The sequence below is a fragment of the Accipiter gentilis genome, chromosome W, assembly GCF_929443795.1.
Source record: "Accipiter gentilis chromosome W, bAccGen1.1, whole genome shotgun sequence".
NCBI classification, from domain to species: domain Eukaryota; kingdom Metazoa; phylum Chordata; class Aves; order Accipitriformes; family Accipitridae; genus Astur; species Astur gentilis.
In genome coordinates this window covers 1,140,689-1,161,418 of record NC_064918.1, presented here as the reverse complement: position 1 = coordinate 1,161,418, position 20,730 = coordinate 1,140,689, and the positions used below count along the sequence as shown (strand labels likewise).

At 44.7% G+C, this 20,730-nt stretch overlaps 2 protein-coding genes across 18 annotated transcripts in view; both read left to right on the top strand.

Moving 5' to 3' along the window:
• Window positions 1-20,730, top strand: part of LOC126035378 (uncharacterized) — a 197,971-nt gene that overhangs the window by 26,832 nt on the left and 150,409 nt on the right. The window lies entirely within an intron of this gene.
• LOC126035235 (zinc finger protein 462-like) overlaps window positions 1-20,730 on the top strand; it is a 120,204-nt gene that overhangs the window by 53,252 nt on the left and 46,222 nt on the right. For 15 of the 17 annotated variants that reach the window (XM_049793487.1, XM_049793493.1, XM_049793488.1 and 12 more), the window contains 4 exons: window positions 58-5,513; window positions 7,058-7,222; window positions 8,472-8,743; window positions 16,946-17,064. In XM_049793487.1, coding sequence (XP_049649444.1) covers window positions 58-5,513; window positions 7,058-7,222; window positions 8,472-8,743; window positions 16,946-17,064 — 6,012 coding nt within the window. The remainder of the gene's footprint in view (window positions 1-57; window positions 5,514-7,057; window positions 7,223-8,471; window positions 8,744-16,945; window positions 17,065-20,730) is intronic. The other 2 variants (XM_049793503.1, XM_049793501.1) reach the window with 2 other exon arrangements.

Below are 20,730 nucleotides of genomic sequence, written 5' to 3'. Positions count from 1 at the left end.
GGGGGAAACTGTCTAATTTTACTTATTTACATATTTACTTTTTAATTCTTATTTTAGGGCAAACTACAACTCAGATGGGGACTGGAAGTTATTATAGCCAGAGCCAAAGTTTTTATGGTCAACATATGGCTCCAAATCCTAAACCAACCAACAAGTTTTTCCAGTGCAAATTCTGTGTGCGTTACTTCCGATCTAAAAACCTCCTCATAGAGCACACTCGCAAGGTTCATGGAGCACAAGTTGGGGGGAGCTCAGTAGGGTCACACACTGCTGGATCCTTAAATTACAACATCACAATGCACGAGGGGTTTGGCAAAGTTTTCTCTTGCCAGTTCTGCACCTACAAATCACCAAGGCGCGCAAGGATTATTAAGCACCAGAAAATGTATCACAAAAACAATCTGAAGGAGTCTTTAACTCCTACTGCTACCTCTGCTGTATCTGAATTGACATCTGCCTCTGTACCAGTGCAGGAACCCTGCAAGGAATTGCCTGCAGAGGTGGTAGAACGGAGCATTTTGGAGTCCATGGTCAAACCTCTAACAAAGTCCAGAGGGAACTTTTGCTGTGAATGGTGCAGTTACCAGACACCTCGGAGGGAACGCTGGTGTGACCATATGATGAAGAAGCACCGCAGCATGGTAAAAATACTGTCAAGTTTGAGGCAGGAACAAGACAGAACCAGTGCGCCTGATGTGCAGAGTAAGAGTGCCCAGAATGCCTCCCCAAACTCTAATTATATCTCTATGAATACAACAGGACATGATATGTTGAATGCTGATGTCTCAAACTTCAGAAGCTCTACAGGCAATTCCTTTATCAGGCCCAACTCTTCTATATCCTCTAAGTTTTCTTCTGTGTCTTATCCTCAAATGAAGTCTAAATTACGTCACAACTCGGGCATAGTTAATTTGTCTGACAGATCCCACTATGGAGTTGCTGACATGACAAATTCTTCTGCTGAATTGGAAACAAACAGTATGCTAAATGACTCCAGCTCAGACGAAGAGCTAAATGAAGTGGACAGCGAGAATGGCTTGAACTCTTTGGACCACCAGTCTTCAGGAATATCTGCAGAGCAACTGATGCGATCTGATGGCAACAAGCTGTTGGAAACGAAAGGAATTCCCTTTAGAAGATACATGAACAGGTTCCAATGTCCTTTTTGCCCTTTCCTCACAATGCACCGCCGAAGCATCTCCCGTCACATTGAGAATATCCACCTGTCTGGGAAGACAACTGTATACAAATGCGATGAATGCCCTTTCACCTGTAAGAGTTCATTAAAGCTTGGAGCTCATAGGCAATGTCATGCAGGTACAACATCAGATTGGGACACTGTGAATTCTCAGAGTGAAAACATTGTCTCCTCTTTGAATGACGACATGGTTTCTTATGAAAGTGGAAATGTAAACGGAAGGAAGTCAGCTGGGATGACGGAAACAGTGCAGCAGCAACAGCAGCAGTTGCCTCAACCCCATTCACAGCATCCTTATAAGTGCACAATGTGTAACTATTCTACCACTACTTTGAAAGGCCTCAGAGTTCATCAGCAGCACAAGCACTCATTTTGTGACAACTTACCAAAATATGATGGACTGCCATCCAACATGCCACAAGAGAGTGAGGCAGATGCTCTCACCTCTGTCAGCACAGTGAAGAAAAGCCAGACCTCAATTCTTGGTCTCTCATCTAAAAATAACTTTGTTGCTAAGGTTGCTCGGAAGGTGTCAAATGACTGCCCTTTGGATCTCTCACCAGTGAAGAAAAGAACTAGAATTGATGAAATAGCAAGCAACCTGCAGAGCAAAATAAACCAAAACAAACAGCAAGAAAATGCTGTGATTAATGTAGAGGATGATGAGGAAGAGGAGGAAGACGAGGTAGAGATAGAAGTGGAATTAGACAGAGAAGAACAAACAGAACCAGTGGTGGAGGTTTCTAGTTCTTATGCACCCCAGCAAATGTGGGGGAGAGAGACTAATGTTTCCCAGAAGGATGCAAACTTCAGAAACATGCATCATGATTATAATTCCACCAATGGAGCAGAGATCGAGCTCACTTTATCTGAAGATGAGGAAGATTATTTTTCTTCCATTAACGTGAAAGATCAACAGAGCCCTAACGCCTCTGGTCTGGGAAGCCAGCCAAATATGTATGGCCCTGGTCAGAACAACGAAAATGTGGAGATTAACGACTCTGGCAGGCTTTACTATTGTAAACACTGTGATTTTAGCAACAAATCTGCCAGGAGTGTTAGCACCCACTACCAACGGATGCACCCCTACATAAAATTCAGCTTTAGGTATATCTTGGATCCCAATGATCACAGTGCAGTATACAGATGCCTTGAGTGTTATATTGACTATACGAATTTTGAAGACCTGCAGCAACACTATGGAGAGCATCACCCTGAAGCTATGAATGTATTGAACTCTGATCACTCTGATCTGATCTACCGCTGTCGCTTCTGTTCTTACACTAGCCCAAATGTTAGAAGCCTGATGCCACATTACCAAAGAATGCATCCAACAGTGAAAATTAACAATGCAATGATATTTTCAAGCTATGTTGTTGAGCAGCAAGAGGGACTAAACACAGAATCTCAGACACTGAGAGAGATCTTGAATTCTGCTCCAAAAACAATGGCAACCTCCACCTCCGTGGCTCATGGAACTACTGTGCCAGCAAGTTTTAACAGAAGTGCTGCAAAGAGTTTTAGTCCTGAATGTGAAAATCAGAAGGCACCTTCGGTCAATTCTGTGGTTGTTTATGACTGTGATGTGTGCTCATTTGCAAGCCCTAACATGCATTCAGTTCTGGTGCATTACCAGAAAAAACACCCTGAAGAAAAAGCATCATATTTCAGAATTCAGAAGACCATGCATATAGCTTTTGTTGACAGGGGCTCTGCCCTGGCTCAAATGTCTTTTGAGATGGGGGTGTCTGTCTCCTCAAAACTGTCCAACTTGGCTTCTCAACCTCCACCTCTCCCACCACTGCCCCCAGACCTTGCTCCTGAACTCTACTATTGCAAACATTGTTCATACAGCAACCGTTCAGTTGTGGGAGTGCTTGTCCACTACCAGAAAAGGCATCCGGAAATAAAGGTCACTGCCAAGTACATCAGGCAGGCACCCCCTACTGCGGCAATGATGAAGGCTGCTGAGCTGCCACCTGGGATTCAGAAACTGCCAGTGTCAGTGCAGCAGTTGAGCCAGGGCAGTTCTGAGAGCTCTGTGAATCCCCCTGAGAATGAAATGTTCTTCTGCCAGCACTGCGATTATGGAAACCGGACTGTGAAAGGTGTGCTCATTCATTATCAAAAGAAGCATCGTGATTTCAAAGCCAATGCAGATGTGATTAGGCAGCATACAGCCACCATTAGAAGCCTTTGTGATCATAACCAGAAGAAATCATCTGGCAGCCTGCCTGCTCACACCTCCAGCACTGAACAGGACAAAACAAAGCTGAGAGCCCTCAAATGCAGGCAGTGTAGCTACACATCACCTTACTTCTATGCGTTGAGGAAGCATATTAAGAAAGACCACCCGAATCTGAAAGCCACGGTCATGTCCATTATGAGATGGGCATTTTTGGATGGCTTGATAGAAGCTGGTTATCACTGTGAATGGTGCATTTATTCACATACAGAACCAAGTGGTTTGCTTGTGCATTACCAAAGGAGACATCCTGAACATTATGTTGACTATACATATATGGCAACTAAACTCTGGGCAGGTCCGGATCCTTCCCCTCCTACCCTAGTGATGCCAACAGAGGCAAAGACCTATAAATGCAGAGACTGCATTTTTGAAACATCTTCCATTTGGGATATTACTAATCACTACCAGGCTTTTCACCCTTGGGCTATGAATGGGGATGAATCTGTATTGTTAGATATTATTAAGGAGAAAGATGCTGCTGAGAAAATTGTCACACAGCTTGATGAAGTTAGGGCCAGGATTAATTCTGAAAACCAGGTAACATCACAGATGGACCAGGATGTGGAGGACCCCAGCCTTTCCCAGGAAAAAACTATTCAGCTGGCTTCTGCAAACCCTGCCATCTCCTCCACTCCATATCAGTGTACAGTTTGCCAGTCTGAGTACAATAACTTGCATGGCCTCCTGACACATTACGGCAAAAAGCATCCCGGCATGAAAGTGAAAGCTGCTGACTTTGCACAGGACATAGACATTAATTCAGGGGCTGTGTACAAGTGCAGACATTGCCCATACATTAACACACGCATTCATGGTGTCCTCACACATTACCAGAAACGGCACCCATCAGTAAAGGTCACTGCTGAAGACTTTGTGCATGATGTGGAACAGTCAAATGACATTGCCCAAAATGACATAGAAGAGACGAGTAGGATTTTCAAGCAAGGCTATGGTGCATACCGGTGCAAACTATGCTCTTACACCCACGGCACACTGGAGAAGCTCAAAATTCACTATGAGAAATACCATAATCAGCCTGAATTTGATGTTTTTGCTCAGTCACCGCCAAAGGTGTCTGCCTCAGTGGAGCTAGACATGGTAACTAAAATCAAGGCCTCCCCAGAAATTGCCACTGATGGTGTTGGAGAAGTCTCTGTCTCAGCACCTCGTTTCTCCAGTTCTCACTTAGTGTCTCATACAGTGTTCCGATGTCAGCTCTGCAAATATTTCTGTTCTACGCGGAAGGGGATAGCCAGGCACTACCGCATCAAACATAATAACGTTCGGGCACAACCAGAAGGCAAAAACAACCTCTTCAACTGTGCTTTGTGTTCCTACACCAACCCTATCCGCAAAGGGCTTGCAGCACACTACCAGAAAAGGCATGACATTGATGCTTACTACACTCATTGTTTAGCAGCCTCCAGGACAGTAAGCGACAAAACCAATAAAGTGATCATTCCATCTCCTCCCAAAGATGACACTCCTCAGTTAAGTGAGGAGCTGAGGAGGGCTGTGGAAAAGAAGAAATGCTCGCTTTGTTCCTTTCAGTCTTTTAGCAAAAAAGGTATTGTGTCCCACTACATGAAGCGTCACCCTGGTGTTTTCCCTAAGAAGCAGCATGCAAGCAAGCTGGGGGGTTACTTCACTGCCGTGTATGCTGATGAACATGAAAAGTCAACTCCAACTGAGGAAAGGAATGACTTTGAAAAGCCTGAGGTGGAGAACAAAGCTCAGGAAACTGAGTGGCTTCCCTTCAGATGCATAAAATGTTTCAAGCTATCCTTCAGCACAGCAGAGCTGCTGTGCATGCATTACACTGATCACCACAGCAAGGATTTGAAGAGAGACTTTACCATACTGGGAAGTGGCACCCGCTCTCATAATGCTGTCTACCAGTGCAAGCACTGTGATACTAAATTGCATAGCATAGCAGAGCTGACCTTACACTTGAATAGTCACAATGAGGAATTCCAGAAGCGTGCCAAACGTCAGGAGAGGAGGAAACAGCTTTTGAGCAAGCAGAAATATGCAGATGGTGCTTTTACAGATTTCAAACAAGAGAGGGTAAGAATCTGTGTTTCTGGTCTCCTCCTCTGCTTCTTCTCCCCAGGGAGAAAAACAAACCAAAAGCTGTTCTTCTATACCCCCAAGAGGCTCCTTATTACTAATACCCACTTGCACGGTCTCTTTGACAGCCTAATGAATGCAGGTTAATGGGCTCAGCTTGTCAATGGGTTCTATAAATCAGTTACATATTCTGCTTTAATTTCCTTCATTCTCCACCTATTCCTAGGCTCCATGGGAAGCTCTGCTCCTTCCAACTGTTTCCTTCAGGATTTTCCCTATCTTTCTTCCTTCCTTCCACCCTTATGGATGGCTATCTGTATCTGACGGCTATTTATTCTTCCATTGCAAGGCTGCTGTTTGCTTTCTCATAGATTCTTTAGCAAATGTCCCATTCTACTGCTCATCAATGTACCTTGAAATAACACACCAATTTCCTTCTCAAGCTAAATCTATTTCAGTACATTTTCTGCTAAAGAACCTGTTTATGTGCATCTATCCAATAAATTCAAGCTTTGGGCAAGTGTTCCTGTGAACAGAGACCAAATTCTGATACTCTTTTCTGTACTCTTCTCCCCATCTGGAGTAACTCTACTTGCTGTAGAAAAGCATACAATAGGGCAGGGGGGAACCGTGAAAAAGCATGGCTTAGTCTTGTAAGTTAAAAATGAACACTCTTATAGGGGACTACTATTATGCAGAAACTCAAGGTTTTTCCTTTGCATGTCCTGTCCACCTATTTTGAGGGCTTTAATAGAAGTCAGCGCAAATTGAGGTTGAAGTTTTGCACAATAGCATGTTGTAGTGGGTTGACCTTGGCTGGACACCAGATGCCCACCAAGCCACTCTATCATTCCAAGGATAGATCACTCCCTCTCAGCAGGACAGGGGGGGAAGAAAATAAGATGGAAAAAACTCATGGGTCAAGATAAAGGCAGTTTAATAAAGCAAAAGCAAAGGCCGCGTGCAGAAGCAAAGGAAAACAAAAGATTTATTTGCTACTTCCCATCAGCAGGAGATATCCAGCCACTTCCCAGGAAGTAGGGCTTCAGTACGTGTAGTGGTTGCTCTGGAAGACAAACATCGTAATAACAAAATCCCGCCCCCCCCGCTCCTTTCTCTTAGCTTTTATTTCTGAGCAGACATCATATGGTATGGAATATCCCTTTGATCAATTTGGGTCAGCTGTCCTGGCTATGTCCCCTACCAAGATCTTACCCACCCCCAGCCTACTGGCCTTTGGGGGTGAGGAAGGGAATGTTGGAGAGACAGCCTTGATGCTGTGGGAACACTGCTCAGCAGTAGCCAAAACACTGGTGTGTTATCAACACCTTTCTAGCTACCAATACAAAGCACAGCACTATGAGGGCTGCTATGGGGAGAATTAACTCCATCTCAGCCAGACCCAATACACATGTGTACACTAAGTGCAATTTCCCTTCAGGTGCAAAATCTGGTCTGGGTATATTCCTAAAAGTGAGATATCAGAAGCATGTTTCAGTATTACATTAGTATAACTGATTAATACTCATGTGCTTCAATAGGCTTTTGGACACTTGGAAGATGCTTCAAAACTTAAGGAGAGGAAAGTAGTTGGCTACAAATGTAAATTTTGTGTGGAAGTTCATCCAACACTTCGAGCCATCTGTAATCATCTCCGTAAGCATGTCCAGTATGGGAATGTTTCTTCTGTGTCAGCTACAGTAAAGGTGAGCATTCTGTGAACTGACAGCATTTTTTGTTTGATATTAAGGCCTAACTGAAAGCCCGTAGAGGGCTCCCATGGAGTCAAATGGGTTTTGGATTGGATATTCTGAACACTTAAGCATGACATTCTAATCTAATTCTTCAGGTTTCTGCAGCACATTTTGTTTACTTTAAGATGTTTTGACTTTCTTCTGCTCTTCATCTGAGGCACAAAACCTATTTCATTCTCATTTCTTATTTGCCATGAAGGAATTGATGTAATGGATGACTGAAAGGCTTGATTTATGAGCAGTAACTTCTCCCTCAGCTATTCTGGGCTACTTTTCTGCTTTCTTAGACCATTTAAATGTGGATTTATTTTTTTTTTTTTTTTTTCTCCAACCCATATGCAAAAGTGAAATTATAATGCTGCAAACACATATTCAAATAGCCAGCTGAGCCGGGGTCCAATTCAAGTGGTTAATTGTAAATGTGCTGCTGTTTCCTCCCTATGCAAGTGGAGACCACCTAGAATGTCTCTGAGGACAGGCAGTGCTCCACAGCCAGCTTTACAGGATATCAGCAGGGGGAGTTCAGGTGCGGTAAGGTTGCAGGAACTGGTTATGCAGTTCTTCTCCTTTTCTTGCTGCAGTGAATATTCAGCAAAATCTCATTCTACTGTCCTCAGAATGTGACCTAAAGCGTGCCTATTTCATGACATCAATTGTGTGCTGTGTAAAGTAGCTGAGTCCTTCAGAGTCTAAACGGTTCTACCTAAAAGCTTTCATTGTCCTTCCACCGACTTTCCTTTAGCTTATCCAATACTACTGACAGAATGGGATGCTTCCCTTCTATCGAATGATTCCTGCTCTTTCCCTGCTTCTCAAGTAAAGTTTATGTGGGGTCAATACCATCTTTTGAGCAAGTAGTTACTAAACAGCAGGGAACAAAACCTAAAATCTAAGACTCAAAAAAAAATGGTATAAATATACTTTTCAGTTTTAATGTTGCTGCAAAATGCATGTTATGCTAAGTAACACTTAGGAAAGGGACCAAGACATGGGTTGTTTTGGTTTTTAATGTATATACGTGTGTATATATATATAATTAGACTAAGCTCTCTATACAGAAAGTCATTAGTGTATTATGGTAGGGATGCCTTTAGAAAGTGAATGCAGTTGGAAACCTAGATATTAAAATGAATACATAGGAGAGACTAAGGGGCAGAAGGGAGAGAGAATTGATGGCTTTGGGGGGGTATGTGTTTTTTAGCAGGAAGCTGAAGATTCTTCAAGCACAACTTTGGAGGGTTTTGAGGGAGCCAATGACCCTGGCACTGTGGAATTTACAGAAGCTGAATCTGGAGCATCCTTGGAAGATGAAACCAGGCCTGGGGGCTACCACTGCAGCCAGTGTGACCGGGTTTTGATGTCTATGCAGGGTCTGCGATCTCATGAGAGGAGTCACTTGGCTCTGGCCATGTTTACCCGGGAAGACAAGTACAGCTGCCAGTATTGCTCCTTTGTCTCTGCTTTCAGGCACAAGTAAGTTATGGTTTGTTTTCGACAGAAGCACAGACTAGCACGACTGGTTTTTATGTTGGTTGACATTGAAGGAGAGCACACTCAATTTGATTTCAAGCCACGTTTTTCTCTTTCTCAGGATTTAGGTATTTTCTATGCCCCCAAACTTTTTTGCCATTGCCTGTGACTATAAGAAGTCCCATTTTTATATCTTCTTGAATGCAAGTTCTCTTTTTGTTGTGTGTAGTGGAAATGCACACCAAGCAAAAGATGCCCACCACTTATGCAGTCCTGTCAAATGCATGAAATTAAAATGCCATAAAGAGGAAAAAGTATTTTTCACTAGCCTTCCATGTAACTACCTTTTTTTTAAACAGTACTGTGACTCTTATTTGATTGAGAGAGATTTCATTTCTAGTGTTGAACAGTTATCACAAACCAATCTTAAAGTTAATTTTTTTTTTCTTATTTGACTTATGCAATTTCATTCTATGAACATAGTCTTCACATCAGTGTGGTATACCTGAAATGGGTTGAGGAAATCACCCCTTATCTGATGTGACCCATGAAAAATGCATGGTCATAATAAATAATCAAGTTCCTCATGACTTATTTCTTTGCCTACAGCTAGGAAGCTTTAGAATTCTTTTAATCATATTTATTCATGGCTTGCCACAAAGACATGACGTTTATTGGAATTTTTTTTTTTTACTGGCATCCTAGACTGACAAACACATGTACACGTTTTCTGTAGCTTCTGGGGGGAGAACTGTCCCATCACGTCTCCATCCCCCTTCCCCCACAAAGAAAAAAGATCCAGGTTCTTGTTTAACATAGGCATTGATAGCACTGTCAGTGACATCCTTAAATTGGGTGAAGTTGTTACTGTTCTGTAATTAAAAGTATGTGGGAAAGAAAGCATGATATAAGAAATATTTATAAACCCTTGTGTTAGAAAAGCAGCATTTCTGCCAGTATCACAGCATGGTTCCTATATGGATGAGCAGCAGGGGATAGTAGTCCAAGGACTGGGCAGACCGTGGCAGTCTCTCATTAACATCCTGGAGCTGAGCTCCTGGCAAGCAGCAAACCTCCCTGTACAGCAGGTCAGGTCAGCATCTCCCCTGCAGAAGGGAGTCTCCCACTACTATCACTCACCACTTCCCCCTGGTGCTGTTGAATGGGTAAGGTGCAGCCAGCTCTGATGCTTCATTGGACAGAGCTCCCAGCCCCTCATCTGAAACCAGATGCAGAACTATAGAACCTATTCTGTAGTTGCAGATCTGCTGGTGAAGCAGGAGCCGTCCTCCCAGTGCCAGATATCACAAGCTTCCAGCCTTTGCCATCTTGGTAGTCTCCATTTCCCAACCTGATAAACACAAAGGCTGCCCCTTCTTCAGTACAATTGGGAGTTTGAGCTCTTGTCTCTGCAGGATCACTGAGAAGATCCGGTTAATCTTTTTCTCATTATCTCTGATGCTGTGCAGTTGTCTGACCTCCTGCATCTCCTTTAACCTGGTAACACAGCTTCTCAACCAGCGCATACCTCCTGTAGGCAAGGAGACAGTTTTCCTCTGCCCCATCCTCAGTGAGAAGCCTCAGACATAGAATAGAATAGTTCAGTTGGAAGGGACCTACAACGATCATCTAGTCCAACTGCCTGACCAATTCAGGGCTGACCAAAACTTAAAGCATATTATTAAGGCCATTGTCCAAATGCCTCTTAAACACTGACAAAAGGCAAATTATTCAGTTCATTTTAGAATGGTGGTTTTCAACTCTTCCTCCTCCCTAATTTGTGAGCCTGCATAGGAAGTTTAAGCCTACACATGGGAACATTTTGCTTTACTTAATTGCCCATCACAGACAATTTAGAAGTAGCCCATGCTTCCAGAGGACCGCCAACAATAGTTCAAATGTCACTGTGTTAGTTGCCATGAATCTATATTCTCAAGTAACACTGCATAACAATATTCTGAGCAGACAAAGGATATCACTGTAGAAGTGTTTTTATACTGATGTATTTGAAATCACATTTTAAAGAAAAACTGTGACAAAAACCATGACAAAACATTTCACATATATTCTTCTTACTCCTTGACAATTCACAGACACTCCCAATATATTTGAAATATGGGCAACCAACCCAGAAGTCACTCATGCATCCAAACTAACTCCATCTTCTAGAGATTTTTTTTCAGACAAGGCTTGAAAATTCATGAGCTTACTTTGTGAAACCTACCTATTTTGTTTGAAAAGCACATACCTATTAAACCAGTTAAGCATATAAAAATATTTTTATCTTGACAGCCTAATTGGACTGACAACTACTTATGTCACATGCAGCCATAGTAATGTTATTTTAGTTAATTTTAAAAGCAGCAGCTCAGTATTAGGGCTGCTCAAATAGTAAGTGTACTGCAATAATAACTTCCAGATGCTAAATGGTAAATGTTCACTGCATACTATAAAGTCCAGCATTTCAACCCAAGTAAAAACTGTCATCCATTTGCAAAATAAGTTGTGTTTCCTGATTTCACTTCATTCTTCAGCTGATCTCTTTTACCTTGGTTTTCAGTGTCTTTGCTCTTTCTCTCCAATTTAGTCTACTGCCCTCTGTCTTCCTCCCCCATCCCTCTCAAATTTTAAATTAAATACTTTTAAAGTGACTTCATCAGTCCCTCCCAGGCTAATCCTTTGCACAGAATTTCAAAGTTTTAATAAAAGTAGATCTGTGACATTCATGAAAGAGCAGCAAAGTGTTGCGTTTTTGAAACAACTACATGAAATGGAGTGTTGTTGCACCAGGTTGCTACTACCTAGCGAAGGCAGGCCTACAGAACCAAGGCTCCTCTGTAAGCTTACATTGGGTTTAGGCGATTAAACTACTAGCCACACATGGATACAGAACACTGAGCTTTAGTGACTATGATAAAACATTCAAATCGGGAGCCAATCCTTTTTTCTTAGAAGTTGGAGAAAGGGAGAGTGAGAGAACAGATGTGTGGGCACCTGGCAGCCAGCCAAGGTCAACTCACCACAAAGAATAGACTAGACTAGACTAGACTATTTCAGTTGGAAGGGACCTACAACGATTATCTAGTCCAACTGCCTGACCAATTCAGGGCTGACCAAGTTAAAGCATGTTGTTAAGGGCATTGTCCAAATGCCTCTTAAACACTGACAGGCTTGGGGCATCGACCACCTCTCTGGAAAGCCTGTGCCAGTGTTTGACCACCCTCTTGGTAAAGAAATGCTTCCTAATGTCCAGTCTAAACCTCCCCTGGTGCAGCTTTGAACCATTCCCACGCGTCCTATCACAGGATACCAGGGAGAAGAGATTAGCCCCTTCCTCTCCACTTCCCCTCCTCAGGAAGCTGTAGAGAGCAATGAGGTCACCCCTCAGCCTCCTTTTCTCCAAACTAGACAAGCCCAAAGTCCTTAGCTGCTCCTCATAGGACATTCCTTCCAGCCCTTTCACCAGCTTTGTTGCCCTCCTCTGGATGCATTCAGGGACCTTCTCATCCTTCTTAAATTGTGGTGCCCAGAACTACACACAGTACTCAAGGTGAGGCCACACCAACGCTGAATACAGCAGGATAATCACCTCTTTTGACTGGCTGGTTATGCTGTGTGTAATGCACCCCAGGATGCGGTTTGCCCTCTTGGCTGCCAGGGCACACTGCTGGCTCATATTGAGCCTGCTGTCAACTGGCACCCCCAGATCCCTGTCTTCAGGGGTGCTCTTCAGTCACTCCTCTCCCAATTTTATACTTGTGCCTGGCATTTCTCTGTCCCAGGTGCAGAATCTGGTATTTTGACTTGTTAAATTTCATCCCATGAATCATAGCTCAATGCTCCAATCTATCTAGATCCCTCTGCAAGGCCTCCTGTCCCTCAAGAGAGTCAACAGCACCTCCCAGTTTAGGATCATCAGCAAACTTGCTAATGGTACATTCAACTCCTGCATCCAGATCACTGATAAATATATTGAACAGAACTAGCCCTAGAATTGAACCCTGAGGAACACCGCTGGTGACCGGTCGCCAGCCAGATGTAGCCCCATTCACTACAACCCTTTGAGCCCTGCCCTTCAGCCAGTTCTTCACCCACCACACCGTGAACCTGCTCATCCCACAGTCAGACAACCTGTCCAGAAGGATGCTGTGAGGAACAGTATCAAAAGCCTTACTAAAATCAAGAAAGACTACATCCACCACCTTCCCTTCATCCACTTAGTCAGGTGACCTTATCATAGAAGGATATCAAATTAATTAAACAGGACTTTCCCGTTGTGAACCCATGTTGACTGCACCTGATGATTGCATCATTCTTTAAATGCCTTTCAATAGTACCCAGTATAACCTTCTCCATAATTCTTCCTGGAACTGAGGTTAGACTAACAGGTCTGTAGTTCTCTGGGTCTTCCCTCGCACCCTTCTTGTAAATTGGAATAACATTGGCTAGCTTCCAGTCAGCAGGGACCTTCCCAGACTCCCAAGAACTTTGGTAGATGATCGAGAGGGGTCCTGCCATAACATCTGCTAGCTCCTTCAGTACTCTGGGGTGAATCCCATCAGGCCCCATGGACTTGTGAACATTCAGCTGATACAGCTGGTCCCTTACAATTTCAGTGTCCACAAATGGAAAGTCACTGTTCCCACACTCGTAGTTCTCTGCCTCAGGGGACCGGGCAGCCCAAGGTCTATCAATATTCTTAAAGACTGAGGCAAAAAATGCATTGAATGCCTCTGCTTTTTCTTCATCCCTATTAGTCAGATGACCATCTTCAACAAGCATCAGTCCAATGTTTTCTTTAGACCTGCTCTTGCCATTAACATACTTTAAAAAGCCTTTCTTGTCGTCTTAAACAACATTGGCCAGTTTCAACACTAGTTGAGCTTTGGCCTTTTGTGTCTTCTCCCTACATATACGAACCACGGCTCTGTAATCTTCCTGCAAAGCCTGACCTCGCTTCCAGAGATCATACCATTTCTTTTTCCTCTTGAGCTCCACAAGGAATTCCCTGTTCAGCCAAGCTGGTCTTCTGCCCTGCTTGCTTGACTTATGACACAGTAGAATTGCCTGCTCCTGTGCTTCTAAAGGTGATTCTTAAAGACTGACTGGCATTCATGGACTCCTTAAGGCCTCAAAAGCAGATTCCCAGGGTACTCTGCTAACTAGCTCCCTGAGTAGCTTAAAGTTTGCTCTCCTGAAGTCCAGGGTAGCAACTCTGCTGTCCTTTTTTCTCATTACACTGATAATTTTAAACTCAACCATTTCATGATCACTCGGGCCAAGACAGCCACCTACCATCACATCTCCCACAAGTCCTTCTCTATTCACAAATAGCAAGTCTAGGAGGGCATCTTTCCTAGTTGGCTCACTGAGTACCTGTGACAAGAAGTTATCTTCCACAAACTTCAGGAATTTCCCAGACCTGCTCATCACAGCAGTATGGTGTTCCCAGTTGATGCCTGGGAAGTTGAAATCTCCCATAAGGAGGCTACCGATCCAGAGATTTCTCCTAATTGCCTATAGAATAACTCATTAGTGCTTACATCCTGGCTTGGTGATCGGTAGTAGACACCCACTACAACATCTCCTTTGTTTTCCATCCTCCTAATCCTCACCCAGAAGCTCTCAACCACATCATCGCTAACTATAAGGGCTGTAAAATCAAACCTCTCCCTTACGTATAGTGCGACACCTCCACCTCGCCTGCCCTGCCTATCCCTCCTGAACAGCCTCTAGCCCTCCATCCTAGCACTCCAGTCGTGGGACTCATTCCACCAAGTCTCACTAATACTGATGATATCATAGCTCTGGGAGCTGACCAACTCTTCCAGTTCATCCTGTTTGTTTCTCATACTGTGTGTGTTGGTGTACACGCATTTCAGATACGCTCCTGAGCCCTCTGTGCTCCCAGGAGCAGTGTAAATATTCCCACTAGCATTGCCACTCTCAGGCGGTGCCATGCCAACCCTTGGCTTACCTACTGCAATCCTGTTGGTATCCTCTTCCCCCATCAATTCTAGTTAAAAGCCCTCTCAATTGGTCCTGCCAGCTTATGAGCAAAGAAGCGTTTCCCCCATCAGGACAGGTGGATTCCATCAGGCCCCAGCGTACCTTGTGTCTTGCAGATTCTTCCATGGTTATAAAAAACAAAGTTCTGGTGGAGGCACTGGTCCTGGAGCCAGGTATTGATGTCTTGGGCACACCTGTTTCTTCCATTGACTCTTCCCCATTACTGGGAGGATTGAGGAAAACTCTGCCTGTGCTCTTGAATCTTTTAGCATTCTTCCCAGGGCCCTGAAATCTCTTTCATTTACATTGGCCTTATTGTTGTGATGTCATTAGTACCCACGTGAAAGAGCAGGAGTAAGTAGTGTGAAGGCTTTACTAAGCTTGTCAGTCATCTGGTTCCATCCCTGATTCGGGCCCCAGGGAGGCAGCAAACTTCCCTGAAATGATGATCCAGTCTGAAAATGGGTGCCTCCATTCCACTCAGGAGAGAGTCACCGATGACCATAACTCGCTGTTGTTTCTTCTTGGCACTGGTCTTAATGCAGGTCTTGATGCCAGGGGTTGGTTGATCTGACCTTAATGAGAGTACTTGCACAGATTCCTCCTCTTGTAGCTCATCATGTCCTTCATCTAACATACCCAGAGCCTCATAGCTATTTTGTAAAGGTAGCTGAGAGGGTAAGGAGGAGTTCCTCTTACAGCTCCATGCAGTAACTTGCTTGTAACATGTAAAGCTGCATCCTTCCTCAGGAGCTCTTTGAGTACAAGCTTCTAATGTGCCACCGGTAGTTGTTCCAGTCAGTGCTGAGCTTGAGATATGCATTGTATACATCCTTGGTAATTGTTTTAGTTTTAGACCAGCTCATTTTCTATCATCTATTTAAAATGTGGGTTTTTTTAATGAAATACTGACCACAAGTGTTCAGCCTCTCTTATTTAGGAGACATATTGGTACTCCAGAGAAATGGGGAAAAAATTATCTTACCACAGACTCCCTGTTAGATTTATGATAATATGTTTCTATGAAGTAGCCCTGAAATTGGATATATGGTCTGGTTTTTGGTTTTGCTATCATTAGATTTTGAATACACAGACTTTGGTGTTAGCACTGGTAAACAGGGATTTTCTTGGCTCAGGCTCTGTCAGTGTGAGACTAAAGATCCTGTGAGACCCTCTGTAGTGTGAGGGGCTGGAATAGACTCCATTTGATCTAGATCTTGATATTCAGTAGAAAAAAACAGGGCAATTTAGATCATTTAATAGGAAATAAAGCTAAAGTATGCATGGAACTATTAGGATGGTGGTTTGGTAAGATGATAAATAAATCAACCATCTTCAAACTTGTCAATACCTTCTTGTTGTTTCACTGCTGCACATAAACAGGCTCAGACTACTCTTATATCACAAAGCTTTAATGTTCCCAAAGAAGAGGCTGTATTGGAAATGTCTCCATCCTGATCTGAAGCCATGGAGATGGGTGATGAATTCTCCCCCCTTCAATGTCAGGCTTTCTGTTGCTCTGATTTCCCCTGCAGAAAAATAGCATCTGGTCTTTTCTACCCCTTCTCCTGCTGTTGAGCTTTGTGCAGGGTCTCCCAGTCCATTACATCTGAAACTGCCACCTTTTACTCCTAAAAGGCATTGACTATAGACAGCTTGCTGGTATCTTCCCCCCAGAGTAGGCTGTGTAATCTGCTTTTGCTGTTGTAACCAAAGGAAGGTTTCTTTAGTAGAGCTAGAAAAATATTTTCCTTTCCTTAGGAGGAGAAAAGGGGGCATATTTTCACAAAAACACTTCACAGAAAAATCCTTTACTAATATTTTTATTGTTCTGTTTGGGGTTTTTCTTGTTTGTTTTTGGTTTTTCCTCAAATAGCCTTTATCCTATAAGTGACTCTCTTGTTAGTCTGGATCAGGTATAATTTAATTAATAGTAATTTTTCCCGAATGAGTTTAAGTAGCTTGCATTCTGTGTGATAAAATTGGTCACAGATCTCTCTCTTCCTCAGATTAGATTCTGCCTTGTACTATAAGCAGACCTGTTGGATATAAAGAACCAGCATGAGAAGGATAGCTGAGCCTGGCCTGCTCTTATTTAAAAATTATTTTTGTTACTAGGTTTTTGGCTTGCATCTGAAGGAATAGCTAAAATGATTTACTATTTTGTTTCCTTTTTTTTGTTTGTCTTTTGATCAGTCTGGATCGCCATATGCAGACTCATCATGGACACCATAAACCATTCCGTTGCAAGCTCTGTCCATTCAAGTCCTCTTACAATAGCCGCTTGAAAACCCATATACTCAAAGCTCATGCTGGTAAGTCAGTCAGTTCCTTGCTTGTGCTCTCCCTTGTCCTCTCTCGATCCTTCTCTTGCTGTCAGGCACACGTACTTGCTCTTGTGTGTTCCCTCTTGCTCAACCTCACACACAGTCATGCTCATTCTCTCTCTCCCTTGTGGGTCACACGTGCTCTCTGCACTCTCTTGCATGGTCACAAGCTCTTCTTGTGCGGTTGTGCACTCTTCCTCTCTCACATGTGGTCATGTGCTCCCTCTCACTTTTGTGTGTCCTCTCTCAATCAACCATGTGCATGGTTGCACTTGCTCTCTTGCTTTCCCTCTCCCTCACATGCAGTCACACTTGCTCTCCCTCTCTGCCTAGGTTGTGATCTTCCTCTCTCATATGTGGTCATGTGTGGTCTCTGTCTGCCATGTGTTATCCTTCTCTCTTGCTTGCTCACTCTTGTGATTGTGCTTGCGCTCCCTCTTCATGTGTGGATGCGCTCTCATGAGCTGCTGCTTGCTTGCTTCCTCTTACTCTCAAATTCTTTATGTCTGTGGCTCCCTCTCACAGACGTGTGCCTCTCGCAGACCATTGCATGCTCTCCCTCGCACACAGTCATGTTTGCTCTCCCTCTCTGGGTCACATTCTCCCTGTATCTCATGTGTGGCTGTGTATGCTCCCTTCCTCTCTGTCACACTTGCTCAGGGGACATGCTTATTCTCCCTCTCTGTTGCTTCCTCCTGTGCTCCCTTGCACCTGGTCACCTGCTCTACATCTCTCTCCAAGCAGGGCTAGTTTTTCTCTTGCCTGTGGTTTCTCCCTCTCACGTGCTCTCTCTATCGGTCATGTTTGCTGTTGCTAGCTTTCTCTTTCCCTGTTGGTCAAAGTCTTGTGCTCTCTTTCTCGGTCATGCACTCTGTCTGGCAGGCACATGCTCTCTGTCAGTCACATCTTCTTCCTCTCTCTGTCTCTGGCATGGTCATGCACTCTTTCTCTCTTTGGAACACAGTGTCTCAGTCTATGTTGATCTTCCTGTTGCTCTCAGTCTGGGACTCTGTCGTGTGCACTGGCTCATTCTGTGTTGTATACACTGCATTGTGCTTTCTGGGTCATGCTCTCGTGCTTTCCCACTCTGGGTCACACACACTCTTGTTCTTTCTTTGGGTTGTGCTCTCTTGCATGCACGCACTCTCCCTCTCAGTGAGTTGCATCCTTGCTCCCCCTCTCTCTTCCCTGCCCCCTTCCCCCCACCCTGGGGCACGTGTGTTGCATGTGCTCTCTCTCCCTGGAGTGTGCACACATGCGTGCTCTCTCCCTGCACTGCATGCTCCTCTCTCACCGCATTTTGCACCCCCTGGGCTGCACACTCGCTCTCTCTCTCTGGGTCTTGCATCCTCTCTCTGGGTTATGCTCTCTTGGTAATTCATGCTCTCTCTGGATTGTACATTTGCTCTGTGGGTTGCATGCTCTCACACACTCTCTCTGGGTCTTGTACTCTCTGCCTTGTGAGATCCTCTCTCGATCTGTGTCGCACATGCTCTCTCTGGGGTGTATGCTCTCTGTCTCTTGGTACACTCTTGGTTGTGCACTCTCTCTGCATTGTGCGCTCCTTTGGCCCTGCTCCCTTTGGGCACGCACTTTTGTCTCCTGGGGTTGTGTGTGCACTCTTGCATGATCTCTCTGGGTTATGTGCTTGTTCTGTGGGCCATGTGAGTTCTCTCTGGGATGTGCATGTGCACTTGCTTTTGGCTGTGCATGTGCATTCTCACTCTGGGTCACGTGCTCTCTCTCTCCCCCCCCGGTCACACACATATGCTCGTGCATGTTCTTGGTCTAGGCTGCAATCTTTCTCTTGCTCTGGGTTGTGCACACTCATTCTCACTCTCTCTGGGTGGCAGGTGCCTGCTTGGTCTATCTATCTGGATCATATGCACGCTCACTCATTCTGTCATGCATACTTTTCTCAGAGTCACACTCTGGGGCACGCCTCCTCTCGTTCTCTGGGGCATGCATTCTGTCTTTCTCTATCTTTATCATAGAATCATAGAATCATAGAATGGTTTTGGTTGGAAGGCACCTTTCAAGGTCATCTAGTCCAACCCCCCTGCAATGAGCAGGGACATCTTCAACTAGATCAGGTTGCTCAGAGCCCCATCCATCCTGACCTTGAATGTTTCCAGGGATGGGGCATCTACCACCTCTCTGGGCAACCTGTTCCAGTGTTTCACCACCCTCATCGTAAAAATTTCTTCCTTATATCTAGTCTAAATCTATCCTCTTTTAGTTTAAAACCATTACCCCTCATCCTATCACAACAGGCCCTACTAAAAAGTTTGTCCCCATCTTTCTTATAAGCCCCCTTTAAGTATTGAAAGGCCACAACAAGGTCTCCCTGGAGCCTTCTCTTCTCCAGGCTGAACAACCCCAACTCTCTCAGCCTTTCCTCATAGGAGAGGTGTTCCAGCCCTCTGATCATTTTTGTGGCCTTCCTCTGGACCTGCTCCAACAGGTCCATGTCTTTCCTGTACTGAAGACTCCAGAGATTGATGCAGTATTCCAGGTGGGGTCTCACCAGAGCGGACTAGAGGGGGAGAATCACGTCCCTCGATCTCCTAGCCACACTTGATGCAGCCCAGGATACGGTTGGCTTTCTGGGCTGTGAGCACACATTGCTGGCTCATGTCCAGCTTTTCATCCACCAGTATCCCTAAGTCCTTCTCCGCATGGCTGCTCTCAATCCACTCATTGCCCAGCCTGTATTTGTGCTTGGAATTGCCCCGACGCAGGTGCAGGACCTTGCACTTGGCCCTGTTGAACTTCATGAGGTTCACATGGGCCCACCTCTCAAGCCTGTCAAGGTCCCTCTGGATGGCATCCTGTCCCTCAGGCGTGTCAACCACACCACTAAGCTTGGTGTTGTCTGCAAACTTGCTGAAGGTGCACTCGATCCCAATATGTCATCAATGAAGATATTAAACAGTATTGGTCCCAATACAGACCCCTGAGGGACACCACTTGTCGCTGGTCTGGAAATTGAGCTGTTGACCACTACCCTCTGGATGCGACCATCCAACCAGTTCCTCATCCACTGAACAGTCCATCCATTAAATCCATCTCTCTCCAATTTAGAGAGAAGGATATTGTGGGGAACCATGTGAAAGGCCTTACAGAAGTCCAGCTAGATAACATCTGTATCTCTTCCCTTCTCCACTGATGTAGTCACTCCATCATAAAAGGCCACTAGGTTGGTCAGGCAAGACTTGCCCTTGGTAAAGCCATGCTGGCTGTCTCGAATCACGTCCCTGCCCTCCATGTGCCTTAGCATAGCTTCTAGGAGGAGCTAAGAGTGCACTTTTGCTCTCTGGGTCAGAAGCTTTGGGTTGCATGCACACGCTCTTGCTCTCTGGGTCACATTCTTTGGGACTTGTGCAATCTCTTGCTCTTTGGGTCATGTACGTGCTCTCTCTCTGTCTCTGGGCCACACATGCTCTCTCCCCCCACCCTCCAGGTTATGCTCTCTTTCTCTGGGTTAAGCGTTCTATTTGTATCTCTGGTTCAAGTGTGCTCTTTCTCTCCCTTCCTCCCTCTCCCTCACGGAGTTGTGCTCTCTTTCTCTCGGGGTCATGCGTTCTCCCTATGGGTCAGTGTCTCTGTCTCCCCCCGCCTCCCCTCCCCTGGTCATTCTCTTTCTCAGGGCAA